General features: G+C 42.3%; 1 protein-coding gene across 1 annotated transcript in view; it reads right to left on the bottom strand.

Annotated features, from left to right (window-relative positions):
* The window catches only part of nalcn (sodium leak channel, non-selective), a 60,774-nt gene that overhangs the window by 23,441 nt on the left and 14,985 nt on the right, over window positions 1-22,348 (bottom strand). Inside the window, exons 11-15 of the mRNA XM_084544311.1 lie at window positions 14,523-14,654; window positions 13,200-13,367; window positions 9,280-9,471; window positions 7,562-7,699; window positions 6,970-7,044 (exon numbers count right to left, since the gene is read on the bottom strand). Coding sequence (XP_084400437.1) covers window positions 6,970-7,044; window positions 7,562-7,699; window positions 9,280-9,471; window positions 13,200-13,367; window positions 14,523-14,654 — 705 coding nt within the window. The remainder of the gene's footprint in view (window positions 1-6,969; window positions 7,045-7,561; window positions 7,700-9,279; window positions 9,472-13,199; window positions 13,368-14,522; window positions 14,655-22,348) is intronic.

Below are 22,348 nucleotides of genomic sequence, written 5' to 3'. Positions count from 1 at the left end.
GATGTTAGGTGATAATTTGCTTTTTAAGCCATTGTGACCAACGCACTTACAATAACATGCTGATACCTACGTGCATATTACGTGCAAAAAGCTAATATCTGCCTATTTGGCTCTGAAACTTTGTCAGATAAAATAAGCACAGTACAAAGCCCCAGCCTGATTCGCACAGAACTACACCTCTCCTACTTTCTCATAAAAACCTGGCACATTTGGGAAGACAGAAAGAGAAAATGTCAAACGACAGAATGAGAACTCAGTGTGATAAGAATTCAAATGTGGATTTGTCTGCATATGTACACAGACAGTTAATGAAGGGAACATGGTAACGCTTTTAGTTTCCCCCCATTCTCTCGCTAGCTTTTACTTGCTCCTTTTTAGCAATTTCCCAAATGTGTTCCTCATGACTCATCTACCTGGCCCGAGGACCTGTTTGATTGCCAGACATTTCTGCTCTCGCACAAACACACACGGAGATATGCAAAAAAAAATAAAATAAATAAATCAGCGTGTGGGCAAAAAACACGCACGCAGATTTATCACTGCTGACAATTCGTACCATGCGCACACATTATCATCATCATCATCATCACTGCCCTTAGGGGTAAACACCTTTTTCTATTTGTCTGATACCTTGCGGCACGGGATAAACATTCTCCCCTTTCTCTGCATCTCCCCCTGGTTCTGCGTTGCTCTGTGGCCAGGAATGATCTGTTAAGATGGTGGGCTATCGGTCTCTCCCATCACAAAGTCCACCACCGTGTGACAGTGTACACAAGGGTAGAGCTAAAACAGGCAGCAACAATGTCCAACAGATTAATTTGTGATTCAAAACACACATAGCCGTTTGCTCATTCTTCCCTGCCTCTGACTTAAAAGGTCGGTTTAGAAGTCGCTGTGTAGGGTTTGTCTAATAAAATAACTAATGATCTGCTACAAGAAAAAAAAAAAAACATTCCTTGCATTTATTCTCGGAAAAGAAAGTAGTTTAACATCAATCTAGTACAGATGTCACCATAAACATGGTATTCCATCAGTGGCCTCAGTAGATGTCTTGCATACATGACTTTCTGTCATTCCTAGACTGTCACTCAGTCAAAAATTTAGAAACAGGACTAAAAACATTGTGTAGATACAGCAATCATGCATAACATTATGACCCCCTTCCTAATATTGTGTAGGTCTCCCTTGTGTCTCTAAAACAGTTGTGACTCATCAGGTGGTGGTGTCTGGCAACAGGATGTTGTTAGTGGGGGCCTTTGGGTCCTATGGGTTGAGGGGAGGGGCCTCTGTGGATCATCCCACAGATACTTGATCAGTTTGGGGTCTAGTGGATTTAGAGGCCAGGTCATGTTGTGCTGTTTCTCATGTTTTTTTTTTAGTTGTTCCTAAAGTGTGTTTGTGTGTGTGTCTGTGTCAGGCTGCATCCTGCTGGGGATGTCTGCTGCCATCAAGGAGTGTCATTGCTATGGGGTGGAGGTGCCTGGTCTGGTCTAGGTGGGTGCTACATGTCTAAGTAACATCCACACGAATGCCAGGTCCAAAAGTTTCCCAGCAAAACATTACATTGTCGCAAGATGGTCAATGTTATTTAGTTCTCCTATCAGTGGTCATAATGTTATGCCTGATCGGTGTACATATACAGTAGTGGATATTTATGTTAGGACTTTGTGCAAATGTGTTAAGCTTTCACTGTGGCTTCACTGGAATTGCAATAAGACAAGTACACAACACAAACTAACCTAAAGATTACCCTTTCTGAGTTTCAAATTTATTTCTGCTGAATATTATAAATAAATGATTTAATGAGTTGTTTGGCAGTCTCACAAGTTTCACATCAGCTATGTGCAAAAACACCTGGGAGGTTGATAAGGCAATTGTTTATGTGTGTATATGTGTGTGTGTCTGTGTGTGTGTGTTTATATCTGTGTAGGAGGGGCAGTCCACTTCCTCCCTTCACTTCTGTTTTCCTCTGCTGCCTACCTTTCTCCTGTCTCGAGCTGCATTTCATTAAAATTTTCTAGCAAACCTAATTTCACGCAGTAAATGCATTATCCTAATCAACACTGATGAGGTGGAAATGCACGGGCGTACACACACATATGTGCATGAGGCACGAGGAAATCGCTGCTACGTCTGTGCTCCCGGCTCATCAGTATGTAGAAATAAACCAGTTGTCCATTAGCTGCAGCCCTGCTTACTCTCTTTATTAATGATCTCTTTATGTGTACATGTGTGTTCCCGTGTGCACGCGTGTACCCGTGTGTGGGGAGATTTGCAGATACGTTGAAAGCTAATAAGTGTAATTCCTTTTCAACGCAGTTATTCAGGACGGTCGAACGGCTCATGCAACATTAAAGCAACCTGACATTGCAGCAGAGAGCGGCTGACGTGCTTGATCACAGCGCGACTCGCAGCGCTCACAAGCCTCTGCGCTTCTGGCTCCGACTCTCGGATGAAAAACTCAAATCAGGACGAATGGTCTGTTGAGGCTGACAGATGCAAGTCATTGCCCTGAAAGGCCTGGCTGCAATCAACATACAAACGATGACAGATGTTTTCACCTACACGCCTTATTGATGATGTCACTATCAAATCAGCAGCACGGCCAGGCGCAGCAGTCCCGCTGCCTCGCGCACCCACACAAAACGCACGTGGACACGCCGACAGTTAATAGACGGAGGGACATGACCAAAAAGTGTTGCCTGGCAACTCCATCCATTCTGATTTACTTCATTAACGCTCCGCTGAGCACAGATATAAAGCAGCAATGGAGCAAATTTTAGTAAATAGGTGGGAGTTAGGGGGAAGAGCCGCTACTTTCACACAGTTGAAGCTCAAAGTAACAGCTGTTAAAGTATGGGCTTATAGAGCCTACAGAATGTTTATGTTTATGTCGCAGTATGTCACAGTTGCTATACTTTTATGGAGTTGTTAAAAGCATTAGTTCTATTCTCAACTCTCAGTCACGAGGAGATTCGCATGCCAACTGCAAAACAGACTGTTTGGCCTCTTGGGCGTGTGTTTCCTTATACATTAGGACTCAAAGGTATTTCCTTGTCTATATTCTTCTACTGACGCTGCAGTAACACGGGTCTGCTTCAAACAGGATGCTGCTGACCTATGATGCTTGAAAGTAAAATTCCCAAGACGAGGCAGTCAAAATTTTTAGCTGACTTAACAACATTGTTAATATCTGCAGGAAAGGGTTCAGGGAAAAGGTAGCCAGCCAGTGCTCCCTGAAGTTAACGAGCAGAAGAAGACTGCGAAGAACTTTACGTTACATCAGTGTTAAATCACACTGAGAAACAAAAAAACGCACATGCTGACAATGATTAATAGGACATGCCAATGTTATATAGAACATGCCATTGACTTGTATAGGAAACAAGGCGTCGTGCATAGTTGGGCCGTGAAGGTGAAGCCTTTCGAAAAGCACACAAAGATACTGCTGGCCAGCCTGCAACCACACACGTCCTGGATGCCTGACATTTTTCACAGGCGGATGGAAAACACAATGGCGTCTAAGGGGAGCTGACATGTTTTTCAACTGATATGACTGACACACATGGAGCATGACGGCGGGGGAGATTCGCTGTCACCAGCTACGTTCAAAAACACAGTTTCCTGCTTAGAAATTGCAAACACAATATTCCGTTTTCCACTAAATGTAACCCGCTTATTTATTATTTACGCCGCCAATTACGAGCCAGGTGCCACCAGAGAAACCTATGGCCCTGAAAACACACACACACACACACACACACACACGTAGCCCTGTTTGATATGAATGAATTCAAATAATATACAAGAGAAAAATACTATGATTTGCATGAACTCACTCCTTGAATAGTTTATTCTGCTTCAATTTGTTGTTCCATTATTTCCAATTAATTTGAACACAGCAACTGTCAAGTGTGCTCCATGAACTGTGAAGAAGAAAGGATTAAAAATGTCCCGGGGAAGTGAACACACAAGTGTTTTCTTTTTTTTTTTTTTGCGTCACACCTTCACTCTAAATATTGATCGGTATCCATTGCATAATAACGACGCTCACTGGAACAAAAACACTCTTGAGCCGAAAAGAGATATAGTTCGGCAATTTCTTTGTGCGGCCATTTGTTTCTTTTTTAAAGAGCTCGCCATGAAGCCACGCTGATGATAAATAACAAACATTAGAGAGTCAACGAAGTCATTCATCAAGCGGCAGGCGAAAATGATTCATCGCGTGCACTGTAATTGGTTTCTCATCCCTCACGGGCCACATGTGTATTTCTTATAGATAGGCTGGACATGTCATTGGGCTCTTGCCAAATGTTTGCAGAAGCTTTCTCTTGTGGGAGGGTGATTACCATCTACGGTTTATTTATAGTCACCCCTGTATCCATGATTGAAGCACCTGTAAAATAGGCAATTTTACAGTCGCTGCACCTAATCACTCAGCCGTGGGTGGGAAATAACCTGTCCAAGCAGGCTGAGACCTGCCTGCCTGCCATTTATGAGGGCAAACAGCGCGCAGTGTGCATGACGCGGTTCCAGTCGACCATCCTATAGATGAATTAACATTTGTTAATGCATTGTACGGATGCAAACAGTAACAACAGGTGAGCATTCGTGCAATTACCCTAGAGAAGTTAGCGTTTCCGCCACTGTACTTAATTTGCATTCGATGACAGAAACTACTTATTAAAGACCACCCATTGTTCAGTGACCAGCATCAAGGCCGATGTACAGTGCCATTCCTTTTTTTTTTTTATTATTTAGTTATTTACTCAATCACCTGGAGTAGATCCCCAAATAGGTAAGAGGGAAGAAATTACTCAGAAGTGGGCATATAATTATTATTACATATTTTTTCTATGCAGCAGCAAAAACAAGCAGAAATGTCAAGCATCACACCAATCAGAAAGCCCTTCAGATCACGCAGAGAGGGAGAAAATGTCGCTTTTTAAAACGTAGTGCATTGTGTGCTTCGTATTCAAATTATTCTGGTCAGAATGTGTAATAAATTGGAGGTTTTGTACAGGAATACTTACTCACCTTAATGTCTAAGTGGTTTAGTCCATTTTGCTGTGATTAATGAAAGGGCAATTTTGTAAATCACACCCATTCTGACTTCCTAAATCCAAGAAGAATGTGTGCTGTAGGCGCTCAAAGTTAAAGGATGCAAGCAAAAAAAAGTATAAAAAGAAAAGTGACTATCGGCCCCAGTGGAGCTGTATATCTCCACACCATTGTCTGCATATAATATGGACAACATGTCCACACTTCATTGCATTGGCCAAACTGACTTTCTAAATCCAAGAAGAATGTATGCTGAAGGTGTTCAAAGTCAAAGGATCAAAGTAAAAAAAAGTAAAAAAAAGAAAAGTGACTGTTGGCCCAGTGGAGTTGTTCAGTATATCTCCACACCATTGACTGTGTAGCCAGAGTCTGCGTAGTACGGTCCGAGAGTGGAGACACGCGGATCTGCGTTATCGAAGACCACACTTCCGCCAGACTCACTCGCGTTCTTGTTTAATTAATACTGCGCTCTGCTCTATCTCCAACAGTTACAAAGAAATGTTGGATTATACACTGTATTAATTGTTTTATTTTTATTTTTTCCAACTCTCGCGCTTCAAAGAGCAGTTGGCATGGCAACTGGTAGTCATCATGATATCACATCATGTTACTACAGCGTCAAATAATTAACTAAAACGAAACTTATCCAAAAAATGGACACTTGAGTATGCATCAGCATTATATTAACTGCCTAAATTGACAGATACCGTCCTCGAAAAAATAATGTTGACGTGGATTTTAGTGTTTTAGTTCGGTCCAAGTACTAACATGGAGGAGGTGGAGCTTATGACATATACTGCAGCCAGTCACCAGGGGGAGCTCTACTTGCTATGGCTTCACTTCTGAGGAGCTGTTCCGCCTTCCATCTTTATACAGTCTATGCTTTTACCAAGCCATTAAGGGCAATTAGCCTTAAAAAATAAGAGTTTGGTTGATCCTGATGGCACTTCTTTGTTTTAAGAGGCTAGAATCAGCAGTCTGTATGAATATTAAACACAACTAAAAATACAAGAATCAGGATATCTTACCAAGTTATTTGAATCACAGCAACCAACCATCTGAAGCAGGTCGCGTACACCAACATAAACAGTAAAAGACTCCAGTACATAATGAGAGTTATATTGTTCACAGCAACATACTGAAACAATTGCTGCCCTCAAATGGAATTCTGACATTGATTACTTTTCAAAAACGGCTGAATTTCTTTTTAACGACCATGAAACCACACAACTCTAAAAATCTGCTTACAAAGCTGAAAGTGTCTCCCGGACATACAGCACAACGCTTTGACATGACAAAACACAGGAGCGTTACGATTTGACCACCAAATCACGGTAACATAGCCAGGCCACATCACCAGTTCAGCTTTGTTTGCTGTAGCCTGGAAAGACCATGAAGGATTGAGAAAGAAATCATTTTTCTTTAATTGGTGGAAAACTGGCAAAAAAGCCAGTTTTCCATTGTCCTCCTTTCTAGAACAGACAAATGGTCCTGGAGTTCACACAGCATATACACATCACTTGTTTAGCTGTCATTAGTCAGGATTATTCTCTCTATACTCTTTGGAAAACATGAAATGTCTAGAAAGCACATCAAATTTCTCTTAACCGTTGGTATATAGTGACATGAACAGGAGAAAATTAGGCCTTGCAGTTGCAGCATTGTGTTCAGCGACACAAACTGCCCAAGAATGTCATCAAAACATTTGTGAACTGGTCTGTACTTACTGTATTTGACTGCGCTGAAACTGGGATCATGTGGTGAAAGTTGCAAGATGTGACATTGCGACCAGAATTATTCATGCATACAACTACTGACAATACTTATATATAATAACTGAACTACTTGTAGAAGTCAGTGACTACTTTCAAGTGTCTTAGAATGAACCTGAGTGTTACATGAGCTTACCTGTTTTAGCTTCTTCAAGTCCTCATCAAGCTCCAGATTGTCCAAGATAACAGCCACAAAAAGACTGAGCAGAATCTAAAATGTAACAGGAGGCAGTGCGAAAGAATGTTTGTGAACACGTCACCTTGCTTTAATGTCATTATTACCATAATCATAAAAATAGGACTTTTCCGAAGTACAAAAGTCCGCTCCCTGATTGTATTTGTTGCTTGTTCTGTCCAAGAAAACATCCTTCCTGTCTGGAGTGAGGCATGAGTCATCCTGAGACTATCCGTGCTGTCTGATGGCTCCCCGTATCAGAAGGCCAAACACTGAAATGTCAGCATTTCTTACGCCTGTAAGTCTGATTAACTGTGATTAGATGTGCCACTTGAGAGAACAATGAAGGGGCAGGGCTCTAAATGAATGCATTAAGAAAGAAATTCATGTATCCTTTTGCCACTTTTGTCCCCTAATCGTTTTGCTGACAAATATAAGAGAAGCTTGAATAAAATACTATACCATACATATATAATGTCCTAACAGCACAGAATGAATTGCCTCTTCAACTGGTTTGACAAATCCAACTAAAGCAGCGCAGTGCGTTCCTCACCAGGGTAGCGAACAGATGGTAGAGGATGAAGTAAATGGCCACTACTGGAGCCCACATAAGACCTACAGCCACCAGAGTCTGGTCCATGACATCTACCCAGCCCTCCTGGGTCAGGATCTGGAACATGGACATGAATGCCTAAAGGGAGGAAAGCAAAGGATAAGAGAAAGTGAGAGAGGCTAAAGGCTAAAGGGAACAACAGAGTGCACAAGTGGAAGCAGGGAGGGAAGGAAAGACAGAGACAGGACTGAAAATTGCACGGAGAGGCCGACAGATTTGACATTTGAAACATGCTTTTTCACAGGAGAGCAAATATCACACGGCTGATGCATGTATCCCCTTCAGACCATCTTCCACCTGCTTTCGAGTGGGATTTTTTAAAACATAAGCAAAGGAGAGAAGAGAAGAAGTGAGGGACTGTGTTCTGCCGTCCTCTCATGTACTTGGTAGAGGTCAAATGAAGGTGTAGGGATGAGACAGCTGCGACACAGTGGCCCCTGGAGTCAAATGGCACGCACGCACTTTCTTCTTAGCATCTCTCTTCCAGACAGCAGCCTCCCCAACCCAGCCGGCCCCACCCACCCGCCCGCCACCATGTCCGAGTCACTGCGGATAAAGATAAACCTAGCAACAGGTCTGCCCATAGGGAACGCAGCCAAACATCATTAACTATGATGCGTCCGGGTGCAGATTCGTGCGCGCGAAACAGAAGCAACAGCAGAGAGAAAATGAGAGAGGGACGGCTAACACAGCATACAAGTGGCATCTGTTTACGAGGAGCCCTTCATGTCCCGCTGTGCCTGAGATCAGTGAAATGTTGGAAGGGAGAGGGAAAAAAACAGAGGATGGAAAGATGTTGGTAATGAGAGAGCGAGGAGCTCAGGAGCGCTTAGAAATCAAAGGAAATAGCACATCTGTCGACCCATCATCAGCATCTGCAGGCCTGCTTATTAATTGTCAAAGGTGTCCTTTTGTACCCGATTGAACTTTCTAAATTTCCATTTAGTGTATTTCAGACACCCAAATCTTTCAGTTTATTGCACACTTTGTGTTTCGTTGACAATAAACATCCAGTTGCTAACATTTTAGAAGGTTTACTGGTTTGATACGGTGTCAATGCAGCATTTTTGTAAGTGCCAGTGTTTTTCTTAGGTTGCTGCCTTACTGCACGGCATTTTTATGTTTTTTTTTAAGGGTGCTTTTTCCGCAAACCCTCCTAGCTCTTCTGATTGAAAACTTCTTTCCAGGTGCCGTAACTGCATCTGTTTTTCAGGCTATCAATCATGTTGGTTTGATTCGTCACCACGGCAGCCAGGAACATGGAGGAGAAGCTTATCCTGGCCGTGGCTGTGTCAGACAGAAATTACCACAACAAAAGCGATAGAAGTCCATTTGCTGGAGCAGACGATGAACGTTCTGGTGAGTGCCGTTATATTTTCGTGATAGTGTTGTCATAGAAACAAAACCAATGGGCAGGACGGCAGCATTTGTTTGATAAAGCACCATCATTAAGCACTCCCTAGCGTGTTTTTTTGTTTTGTTTTTGTTTTTTAGAGAAAAAGGCTACACACCTTTATATATCAAACTGAGATTGCATGAAAATTCAAGGTTCGTTCATTGGTGTACAATTGTAAATCAGGCAAAAATGCAAAGAAATGATTATAATCTGCGTTTTCAACCAATCTTGGTGACAGGGTGGGTGTGAAGGGGTTGCTTACCCTGGGGAAAGTGGTGAAGTGGTCCAGCTCCTCCACAAAGCAGAACATCTGCAAGCTGATGGCCGACATGACAATAAGTAGGCTAGCTGTGAACACCACCAGGCTGCCTAGTTTTTTACCTGGACCAAATATCTTGTAGACAAAGTCCTCCAGAGCTGGGGAAATCTTTATCAAACGCACCACGCGTAGCACCTGCAGGAAAGGAAAAAAAAATGCGAGTGTAAGGCTGCTGCTTGTGAGAGTTTTGTGAAAAAGTTCATACTCTAGTCCATAGGATCCATAGTTTCCAAAGACAATGGAGGTATTTTAGTCGAAAATAAATACCAGAGTTATCAAAAGCAAACATAGTGGCGTATCGATTATACATTGATTTTAAGAGAAAGAGCATTGATCTTGATCCAGTGGCTACACCGTGGTGATACTGTGCTCCGTCAATGGGCTCAGTCACTAAATTGCTTGTGGTGACAACAAACCGCAAAAGGTAATGTATCTTGGTCAGGCTTTGATCGGGGATCCAGAGAGTAGCTATTGATTGAGCCCCTCTATGTGATGCCACTGGCCAAAGATTTTTCTTTTAAAACCCCACGCTAAACCAAATGAATGGCTATCTCCCGTTCCCTGAGGAAAGAGGAAAGACACAGAATACGGGTCTACAAGGAAACATATAGTGAATAAATACTGTAACAATGCTCACAGCATGACGGACAGATGGGATCGAAAGATACTACTTTAAACTCCAGATTGTACTGAAAGTCAGTCCCCAAAGACCTTTACGTTAAAATGCCCGACTTTACAGCAGAAACAGACATGTTTACAGTGATTGCTCCGTTCATGACAACTGTATCACTTAGACGTTTAAATTGCATTAAAGATTAAACAAGTTATGCTTAATTAAGGGTGCGACAGCTTTCAGTGACAGGCGGGCGCCGTCACAGGTCACTAGCTGTCTGCCAAGGCGTCTCTTTGCCCATTTCGGGATTGACAGCAAAGGCCGGAGCCACCACACCAAGCTTCACAGAGTTTGTCCATTATTATACACAGTCTGAACCGAGCACCCGTCCTCCCTGAGGGGAGGGGCCTCTGTGGATCGTCCCACAGATACTTGATCAGTTTCAGATCTTGTGAATTTGGAGGCCAGGTCAACATCTTATGATGTTTTTCACGTTTTTTTTTTTTAGTTGTTCCTAAACCACTTCTGAGTGTGTGTTTGTGTCAGGCTGCATCCTGCTGGTGATAGCTGCTGCCATCAAGGAGTGTCATTGCTATAGGGTTGGGGTGCCTGGTTTGGTCTAGGTGGGTGGTACATGTCTGAGTAAGATCCACATGAATGAATGCCAGGTCCAAAAGTTTCCCAGCAGAACATTGGATTGTCACATTATGGTCAATATTATTCACTTCTCTTGTCAGTGGTTTTAATGTTGTGGCTGATCGGTGTATATATGGTGTATTTTATTTACTTAGGGTCTCTTTGCTGTTTGCGTATCTACATTACATTTTTTTGTTTTACTATTTCAATTACACCTAAATGACATAACATGAGCAACAATCTTAAAATATGTGAAACAAATCACTTTTACTTGAGGCTATTTCAAACAGAGCTCCAGCTGCTGGCTGTGAGCGAAACCATGTTTTTGTTCCCCAAAGAATATTGTGTGTCTAATATCAATGATTAACCAGAAACGACACTCAGAGAATGGCTCTCCAGCTGTGTTGTCTGTGAGCCCTTCTGGCTGCAGCCTCTTGGAAGACAAAACAATGCTTAACATGAAATTGAATTGCGTAGTGTGTCACATTGTCGTTGTCACAGATATCCAGTCCAGAATTTTAAGCCCATATTGGCCAAATACCAGTAACTGGAATTGGATCACAGCATCCCTAGTAAAAAGGTCCAGAAATTACACAATGGCCTTCCTTTCTGAATGAATTAAGTGACTGAATTGTTCAAGCGTGCTGCTACTGATGTCATTTCAATGGTGCACACACAAAGAGCAAGTGTCAAGGTGGGTTCTATTGTGCTGCTTAAAAATCATTCGGCCAAAATAATGTGTGTGTCTCAAAGCTGGAAGTAGGGCTCTAAAGCATGTGACATTTTGTCACACTCAAACTAACCTTTAGCTGGTCGATACCCCTTGGTTGAATAACTACTAAATAAAAAAAAATTAAAAAAAGAAACAAAAGACAAATATTGCTTTGCCTGGTTCTTTCCGCTATGCCTCGACACACATCAGATTCCTGCATAAAAACTTGTGACCAAATGTCACCTGTTTATATTGGAAACTTCCAGTGAGAGAGGCATAAGTAAGGCTCTCAAATCCCAGACGTTCTCAAAATCTGCTCATTAGTCAAAAGCAGAAGGCCGACTGCATTTGGAAAAAGTGCAGCGAATGTGCACAGCTAGCACACAAGGCCATTGCTGTGACTCAACATTGTAATGACATTATGTAGGCTGTAAAACATATACGATATCCATCTGCGCATCTGAGCCTGTTCCTTGTATTTGTTAAAACAGACAAAGTTTGGTTCCAACAGTATTATCATTATTAAAAAAATTAGAGACGCAATTGCTTGTACTTGAACACCAGACAGTTTTAGACAAGAAGGTGTTAAATGCAGTTATAGATTTTGCATCAATGAACCCTTGATTATTGTGTGTGTTCAGGGTATGATTCTATTTTACAATGTAGCTGGAAGGAAGACAGATGAATGGTTTTCAGTATCAAGTCAAATGCCATTCTGAAACTGCAAGATCAGTAGTACACCTGCAGTTATTGACACGGGGTAAGAAGTGAAAGATCTAGCTGGCAAATGCTATTAAAGTATTAGCAATTTCATTCACATCTCCCATATCCACTTCAACTGTTTCCTAAATTCCTGAAACCCCTCCACAGCTCATGAACACAACACCGTTCAGCAACCAACGCTAACGTCTTAGGACAACAGAGCTCCTCACAAGCCCGTGGATGCACCATAGTACTACATAAAAGCATAAACCTTTTCAAAACAGCACAGAAAATAAGGTATTGTAACCTGGAAAAGGGCAGTAAGGTTTAGGCATTCTACCTGGAATTGGTTACATCCCTGAAGCAAGGTTTAAACCTCGGCAAAATTAATTGACTGCTTGAAAGGAAGGAAATCATACTTATAGAGAAGCACTGCTGTATGTTTTGGAAAATTGCAGTAATACACAATACGTCAAAAAAAATAAAAATTCAAAACTATCACAGAAACGTCAAGTCTGTTGTATTTTTTTAGTGCATTACGGCTACAATGAACGTCTTCATGCATTATGCACATGTGTGGATGGCAGCTATTGAAAGTGTCTGACGGGATCTGAGCAGCTTATATAGTCAAGGCTCATTAAAAACCCATTGAAGAGCCCCTTCCTATCAGATCATCCTCAGAGCCTTCCATGAGCTACATTATACGAACCACAGAAAGGTTACTGGGTTCACGTTTGGTCTGAATCTAATATTTAAAGGCTCTGTTCGAGCAACAAGGCGCTGTGGCAACATGGGTCTTAATGCACATTTGTAACCTGAAAACTGCAAAGTGAAATAACCTGAAAAACACTTTGAAAGATGTCACAACACACCCACACTAAGGCTGAAGAAAACAGGGTTTGCAAAAATACTGTGGACCACCAATGCTGGATCGACATATAATATTTGTGTTGGCTGTACATTTAAAGCATTTTACATGAAAAGAGGAAGGCTTCTAAACACAAAACGGTTATATGATTGATTTGAACTCATTAATGCATAGTAACAGGAAAGAAACATCACAAAGTGATTCATAGCTTCCGCTCCTAAATTGCTGGTGATTCATTTTCACGTTCAGCACGGGACTGAAATATGTTTGTGCAGACGTGCATCTGTGCAAAGGGCATGCGAATGTGCATGCGTTCCCTTGTGCATCCATACCTGGAAGTAGGTGAACTGTGAGTGATAGAGGTCGGGGTAGATGTGCAGCGTGGTGCCCACCACCAGCAGAGACTCAAACTTGTGCAAAGAGGAGCTGATGTAGCCAGTGAAACCGAGACACCAGATCTTCAGAAGAGCTTCCAGGTCAAACAACACAGTAAAGGCCACCTGGAATGGGAGGAGGAAAATAAATATCAATGTTGGAACCAACTTCTAGTCGGTATATACAGTATTTCCAGTCACATAATACGTTTATGCTTTGGGCTAAAAATGTGACCTGCTTCTTTAATCTTTTACTGCACTAGATTTATCTGTTGCTTTTAACGTTTTATATTATGATTTAACATGGATATTAGACAAAAATTACACCAGCCTGAGATCCATAAAGAAACTTTAAATTCCCCAGTTTGAAGGATCATAAACCAATGATATATTTAATAATATAACACTCTGCTTGATGAGTACTGTTAATACCTGCTAATGATAAATGTGAATTGTACATTCTAATGCACTGTGCACTGCAGCCTCCAATCTTGGTTGGGATTTTCAATGGAAAGTCAGTTTTAGAAACATGACGTCAAGACTTTAATGATTTACCAGTCAAAGACCATTACTTGTACAGTATGTTGCCTTATGGGAAATGTAGGCTCTTGGACTCAACCTACAGTAGGCGCTAAACAATACCTCGGGTCCTGTTGCAACGATTTTTCCTCTTTCCCTTCTAAATTTGTCTCTTCTGATTTCCAAACTTTATCTAAGAGTAAATCAGATGAGAGTGGACTTCTCTGAATACCAATGAAGGCACTGTAAGGGGGAGAGAAAAACATTGGCACACCAATAAGACGGGTGTTTCCTCATTCAACTCTAAACCCAGCGCCTCCATATCCTATTTTCCCCTCCCAGCGTTCGCAGATTGGAAAAAAATCGACAGATCGATGGCTGGATGATATGGATGTTTTTTTTCTCCCCCTTTTCTTATCTCCTCCATTCAGCTGTGTGTGAGATACGTAGAGAGGGGAAGTGGGCACACTCTACCGCCTGCATACTGATGAAATCAAAGCAATGCCACACATATGCTAATAATGAAAAAATAAAGTACCCATTAACACACAGAAATACAGACCGTTTATGTGCATGTATGTGTTATAAACTAGTACACATACCCTAAAATCACTCAATAACATTACCCAGAGATTCCCGATAAATACATCTACTGAGAAAATGTCATGTATAGGTAATTAAATAATAAGCTATCGGATGCAATCGATTTGGGGCGGTTATTTGGAATTGTAATAAATAGCGGGATATAAGAAAACATCTCACCTCCGCCAGGTAAAACTCATCGTAGTGTCTGCGGTGGTTCTCGCCTTTGTAGTAGTTGCTGGCGGCCACAATGACGTCCACGGCGACCATGCTCAAGATGAACATGTGGAACACAGACGACCGCATCAGTTGCTGTGGAAACAGAGCAGTGTCCAATGTAAACTGCACGCGACGGGAAAAAGAGAAAGTGCATAGAAAAAAAAAGCCATTCTGCGTTTGTTTCCCAACGGTCCGATGAAAATTTTGGTTTTCAGACAGCAATACGGTGGTAACAATGAGACTGACAGACGATTATTACTGACAGATTATTCTATTAATTTCCTTCACTTAGAAACGACTTTTCACCATGTTTTCTCTCCTGCTTCAAGCATTCAATGAAAATAACACAGAAAGCAATAGTGCTTAGGCAGTAGTGTTGCAATGTGAACTTAATAATGGAATAATGGAATAATAATATATTGAATTTGTTTCTTTTATATATTGCAAACAGGCTAAATAACATTTGATAAAAACAAATTATTAGCAGTAGCACAATGGACTTTGATATAACATACAATCCATTAGTCCAACTCTATTGGTGGATTTGAAATAACACAAAAAGGCCTTAAGACCTACACAATATTAGGAAGGTGGTCATAATGTTATGCCTGATCGGTGTATCATAATGAAAGTGTCCCTGAGAACAGATTGAATGACAAATAATGAGACATGAGGTATTCTAAAACAGAACAAGCGTATACACGTGGTAGAGTCATGAGCGTGGATCCTTTCAATGGATGCGCCAACCTGGGACTGTACTATATACTGTATATAAAGATGTGGAAACAGATCAAATGGTCCAGCAGCTAAACTGCATGAAATCCAAAGCAATCAGGAGCCTTTCATTAGTTACCGCGAGGAACATCCAACCAGGCAGCAGAATCAACGTGTATTCAGACAGCCAGAGACAAGAAAGGAGAGGGGCAATAAATGTATGCAATTTCCTGTTCCTGGAATAGTTGTGGCGCTGAGCAACATCGCATGATGGAAACAATCACGCCATAAAAGAATGTGAAAAAAGTGAGACAAAACAGACAATCTTCTTCGAGACAAACGCGGTAACTATGCATTCTTTTGGAAACAATGTGACAGATGTGATCGCAGCCCTGAACTGCACATATATGGCAGAACGCACAGCTTGTGAGTGGGTAGAAGCACTCACCCTAAAAAAAGACTTGCATGTGAGATTGGCAATAGGAAGGACTGAAAGGAAAAGTGAAAAACGAGAGGAAGACTTTAAGACAGTTGAAGAATGTTTGCAGCATTGCTGGAAAAATCAAATTCGCCCCAGGAAAACGGGACCACTGCCATCCATCCTCCCACACACGAATGCACTTACAGTACAGACTCTTTAAAGTCTAGAAAGCCCGATCTGCAATCAGGTTTAGTGCTTTAGAAACAAGTGATACTGATGGCGTTAGTGGATAAAATAATCCAGCTGAACTTTAAATGTTTGGGTTAATTACGTGAAGTATTTATTCCTGGCTGTTTTAAAGCCAGAGTGGAGGACTTTTAACTTATAAATGAACATCTGTGGCATTCAAGCCCTTGACGAATGAGTCCACGAAATGCTGAGTAAGGCTTTCCGTGCCAGGTAAATCTCTCTGTATTTTGCAGAATACCAGAGCTTTAAATATGGGACATCAAAAGCGAGGTCTTTTACATCAACCGGAAATTACTGCTTGCCAGAGCTAAAGAGGGGAGTAATTTGTAGTGATAGAGGTGGAATAACCTAGAGCAACAAGGGTATGGTGAAGTCAGTGGCGTCCAAGAAACGTGTCTGATGCTCCAGATACAAAAGACAGAATTATAATCTACAAAGAAAGACTGATGGCGGGGACAAACATTGATTTATTTGTTGGAGAGCGCTCAAAGAAGAGACGAGACTGATGAACACAACTCTTATTACGTACTTGAGGTAAGGCAGAAGTAACACGGTTATCAGGTACAGACCAGGTGGACAAAAGGAGGAGTCAGGTATCAGGCAAGCTCGGAGGTCGTTTATTTCAGTAACAGGGTCAAAACCAGGAAGTCGGGATACTGGCAAAGGTACAATTATCCGCAGGCAAAAACTCAGGTAAAAAAGACAGGCTAAGGTCACAACTAGAGAAAACTTCGAAGAAAAGGGCTCAAACGCTTCAGGAAAACCAAAAAGACGATCTGACATAGAAGGAGAGGGGAACACAGCTTAAACACATGAGGGAGAGGGAGACAACGAGACACAGGTGAAACACATGAGGGCGGGGAAAGCAATCAGAGACAGAACTAGACAGGAAGACAGACTTCATGAGACTCACACTACAAAATAAAACAGGAAGTGACAAAAGGGACGGACAACTGAACTGAAAAAAATAACAAACACTACGTGGTCCTGACAACGGTTGTTCTACCACTGTAAAATGTTGTTGGAAGGAGTCACATTTATAGCAAACCACACATGCTGACACGTGGTAACCAGTCTGTGCTTGCACTGCGCTTTTCAACCATAGCAGCATTCAAGAGTCCTTCACAGTGTTTCCCATTCAGCCATCCATACTCAAACCACCATGCTTCCCTAACACTGGCAACAACTCCTGGTTCAGTGTCTTGCCCTACGACACTTTGACAGGTGGATGCCTATGGAGGAAGCAGGGATCAAACCTCCAACCATGTGATTAGAGGACAATTCAGCCACAGCCGCCCACTTCCACTTTTTTAAGTCTTTTCCCTCAATTAATACAGCTAGCATAGCTGTAGTATGTGGCTGTCCTCTTTGGTTTTACCTCTTTGTATCCAGCTGCTGTGTTGCATGTGATCAGAAGTGTACTATTGGACCTGCGTCAACTCCCAAGAACATGGACTGACACAAGAATGTGGGAAGTTAAACCACTGGCTGCGAGCGCCTCTGGCTAGCCAAATCTGCTTGCATCTTTCCAATTCTTCCTCTTAATTCACTCTTTATTTTTGTCACAAATGTGTTTCTTGCTAATACCCGAGCCGATAAAGCTCCAAGCCTTGGGGATGGGTGTTTTTGCAGAACATACACACACACATGCCCACTCTGCACACGCAGTGGTTAGCCTCCCTGACTGAGATTGGACGTGACAAAGCAGTTTGACATTTCCAGCAACCAGACGCTCTCCCCCATGGGTGTTTTGGCTGAATGGAGCTGTGTGTGTGTGTGCGTGATAGTGTGTATGTGTGTGTGTGTGTGAGAGAAGGAGCAAGACAGACAGAGGCAGCCTGACAGAGACCAGAAAGTACATGCTTGTGTGTATGAAACAGATGATTTTTCTCAAGGTCCTGACTTTGCCCATATTCTCTGTCAGTTGTTGGAAATCACACTGCTAAGAAAAGCTGGGGAGCAATGTGCATTTGTAACCTCTGTCATACGGAGATACAGTCTGCCCGTCTGGCTCTGCCACACTATAACATTTTCATCTTTTCCCTCATATTCCCCTTTCTTTCTAGACCGGCTAAAGATTTGGTGCATTTCACCAGATAACGCTCCCCACGTCGTTCCAAAGGCAAAATAACCTAGTTTGCTGGATACAGCTGATGGCACTGGCATAGCGTATATGGCCTCAAGATGTCAGAATCAATTTAAGAGCATCAACTGCGGGACAAGATGGCTCTCCCCTGCCGTTTGATGTTTCTCAGCTTGGATGTCTCTGAAATCCTTTCCCACTTGTTTGATGGATGCTATTTATTTGTGTTGCTTCTGGCGGAGTCTTTGAAACACCAGGTGCTCTCTGTGCACAGGCACAAGCATACACAAACACACACACACAAGCTGAAGTCAAGTACTGCATGCAGAAACCACACATTAAGTTGCGGCTTTGGCATTTATCCAGGGAACCCTGGCATCATTCCGTATTAAGCAAAGCTTAATTTCTGATATATTATACATACACCGTACATCTACAAAATACAACATGTACTCGGCTCTCGTTTTCTGCAACTGCAACGGACTGTGCATGATAAAAATTATGTATGCAAATAGTGTTGTGGAGAAAAAGATATTTCAAGTGGCATGCAAATTGGTATTTGGGGAAACAGTGCACCCTGGGTGTGCTTTCCTGCAGTGAAAAATGAAAAACACTATTAAAAATAAGACGAAACATTCTGGCTTGAGTACTTCTGTTCTCCATCACCTAAATTATGTCCACTCAATTTAAACATTGAAGCAAAGATGTGAGACATCTTTCAGCTATGCTTATGAGAGAGATGTCCCTGCATCGCTGATCCGTTGTCGGTAAATAAGCGTGCTAGCTAACTCTCTGGATGACGGGGATACATCCATCACACCTGGAACATTTCCAGAGGCTGCAACTGTAACACAATCAAGACAGAGAAGAAGCAGACTGACTGCTTCCTTGTGGTGTGTCTGTTCTCCCAGACTGCCAAGGAGGACAAATGCTCTTTCCACTGGTACATGAGACGAGTGTAGCGCATGTACACATAGCTGGCAGGATATAGCAGTATTCACACAGGAACTGTCACCAACAGACTGGGCCGTGTTCTGGCACCTTCTCCCGCTACAGTCTTCTCTCTCCTGTTTACTGAGATTAACAAGGAACTCAGTGGTATTACAGGCTGCTTCGCTTGAGTGATCTCTTCAGTCGCTGCACTGAAATTTGTTGACGACAAATAAACAAATGGTGATAATCGGAGGCTTCTTTTTTATTTTTTTTTTCCCACTACAGCATACTACTATACAGCTCTGAGCAGAGCTGGCATCACAATTGAGAAACCTCATGTCAAAATGTGGTATCAACACAGATTTATTTTAATCTAAAGCTTTTGGCTGGAGGAGTGGGAGTGTAAAATCTTGCTGGGCTGGGGAACAAGTGAAGTGGGAGCCCCTTGACTTATTACGGCCTCGACTGGAGCAGGCTGACTCATGTCTCTGGCTGGAAAACAGGTCTTAATAAAACATGATGGTCTGCCCGTCTGCACCCTCCTACTCTTAATAATATCTGCCATGCTCTGCCACCTCTGTGTCCCATTTCCTGTCTGATTCTTCCCCATGAAGTTTTTGGTTTAACTCATCTCCACAGCATATATCTTCGCACATCAGGCTGATTGCAGTCTAGACAAAATAAATCCGATGTTGATCTCGCAGGACCTATGGCATCTTGATCGCTCTCTTTTTGCAGACGATTTTATTTTACATTATGCACGTACAGTACGTCTACTTTACGATGCCTCCATGCTCCCAGCTCTTCGCTGACAATAATCTCTTTCGTTATTATTTTCCTCCTCCCATGTTATCCTCTCCCCAGCCAATTTCCCCTTTTTCCGGGCGCCCATCTCCTTCCACACTGACCTTAACCTTGACACGCGGTGTGAGTGTGTGTTAGCCTGAGCTTAAAGTGGTGTCACCGGGAAGTTCCAGAGGGTAAAGATCAGCGGCAGGAGGAAAAGGAAGGTTCCAGAGAATCAATAACCTCTGGCTCTGGAGGGGGAGGTCAGAAAGGTGTTCAATTCATTGGACCTCAGCACCCCCCCTCTGGTGAACAACCGGGTTATCCATCACTCTGTATTTAGCTCCGCAGACAGCGGACTAGGACGAGGAGGGGAGCGAGCAACATCAGATGTTCACGCCAAAGAGACAATGAAAAATTAATCACACGATCCTCCCGGATTACCAGAAGCAGGTAACATTTATCACGTCTTCCCTTCCCTCCCTTCGTGGACATTTTGAAGCACTCCTAATTATTCTGAAACTGAAATTCCATAGCTGGAATTAGCCACTGTTGCATTTTAGATACTTAATTTTTTTTAATCCAGCGGGATACACCTGTAGAGAGAGAGAGCCATTCTCTGTTTTGCTTATTGTAGCCAAAGCACCAATCTGGAGTGTAATTATGGAATAGTGGAGCACTGGGGGCTAATTAGGAGAGCAGGTCTGTGGGGAAAGACGCAGGATGCTTCATTAACCTCAACTGGTCTATACAGTACTTCCTCCATGTGAGCAAACCCACTGTTAACACTGAATACCCTTAGAACTGTTTACTATGAATAAATGCAGACAAGCAAATGGGATTCAAATATAGCAAAGTGGAACATTATATACATTTTGATAGGAACACACTATGAATTAACCTTATGAATTCAAGCTGGGGCGTACAGGACAATATTACTAATATAACTCAAATGAAAAAGCCATAATTTGAGTCCAGCCTGGTATCATCTAACACTGTATGAGTAACACGCCAAGCCAAGTCGCCTATTAATATGCATTTTGTGTTATTTGGTGCCATGTGATCTCGATGAAGGGACGCCTACTCTTGCCCATCTCATATGAGCCATGAAACTCGAAATGCGCCAGAAGTCGCGAGCTATTTATCCACCGTTCCATGTTATCACGTAGTTCAGTCTCGCTGGCTTTGATTCTAAACTCTGCTGCAGATTTTAGTTTCTGGGCATAAATGCCAAAGTACTGTACATAGAAACATATAGGTCTCTAGAACTTTTCTGATTTAATTTTAGATGTAATTTTGGCTTTACAGATTTTGGAAAATATGTTTAGTTTCTTGCAGATGAGAAGATCACATGAAGTCGATAATTAAATAAGAAGCTAGAGCCAATAAATCCTTATCTCAGCTGCCCATAAGTACTAGAAGAAGGGGAAACAGGTAACCTGGCTCATTCCAACGCTACGGTCCAAAGATAGAATTAATGTTGTTGGCGGCAGTTACAAGTTCACTGTAGGTAGATTTTGCGGGCAGCCGCCATGGATGCAATAAGAATGAGAAAAGAGAACCACTTACACTGAATCATCATAAAGCACAAAGTAAAATTATCAGGGTCACAGCAGTGGCCATAATTACTGACAAGCACAGTCCAACCTAACTGGAACACTGAGGACAAATGAAGTCTATAGTCTTGTAAGATTAATCGAAACATTAAAAAACAACTGTCAGAGTAGAGTGAAGAAAACTGAGACGCTCCCTGCTTTAAGGGCTATTTTGGTTTGTAGCCCCTCAGGAGAGAAAGCTGCCGGTTCCTCTCTGTCTCCAAAAAGAGCAGGTGGTTAATCAATTATGTGCTATCTCCGACTGCTGCCGCCAGTTGGACTCAGACAGACCCAGACTGACACACAGGCACAGACAGACAGACAGACAGACAGACGTCAACAGGCAGATCGACGGGCTGACAATCGGAAGCCCAGAGGCCTGACCAGACACATAAAGGTGGTTTAAAAGGCAGGTATGGGAACGCTAACAGCAGATGAACAGAGGGACACGCGCTGGCCGCCTATCTGTAGACCCACCTGCCAGCCCTGAAACATTTTAATCATTTGACGGCCAATTACTCTGGAGCCAGGCAGAGCAGAACAGAAACTCACACTTCACTTCCCCAGCACACACAGATGGCCCTTCAGGCTGGATCTTCACTGCCTGTCTTCACTCTACCTTTCTAGTCAGCTAGCGGTGCTTCTGATATGGGTGAAAAAGCAGTGAAACAAGGTGTTTGGCAACGCGTTAGAGAAAGAGAGCAGGGGATATCAATCATTAATCAAATATGATACTGACTTAATATGGCTTGCCTTCACACACGGTCTATTCTATCTAACAACAACATGAGAAATTACAATATAACAGCCCACAGCAACATCTACAATGAGAAGTTACATATGCAGTGTTCTTATAGTAGTCTAGTCACTGAAACCTTTCCATTTCCTGTTCCTTGAAGTCATTTTACTCAGATTTTTGTTGTCTGTGTTGTTAATTAGTGGTTAAGCTCACGTGGATTGATGCACGGGAACACAGTAGGATTAAAGCGATGTAATTATCGGTGAA

The sequence above is a fragment of the Chelon labrosus genome (assembly GCF_963514085.1).
Source record: "Chelon labrosus genome assembly, chromosome: 5".
NCBI classification, from domain to species: domain Eukaryota; kingdom Metazoa; phylum Chordata; class Actinopteri; order Mugiliformes; family Mugilidae; genus Chelon; species Chelon labrosus.
The sequence above is the reverse complement of the archived record's forward strand: the minus strand, read 5'-3'. Positions and strand labels throughout refer to the sequence as shown.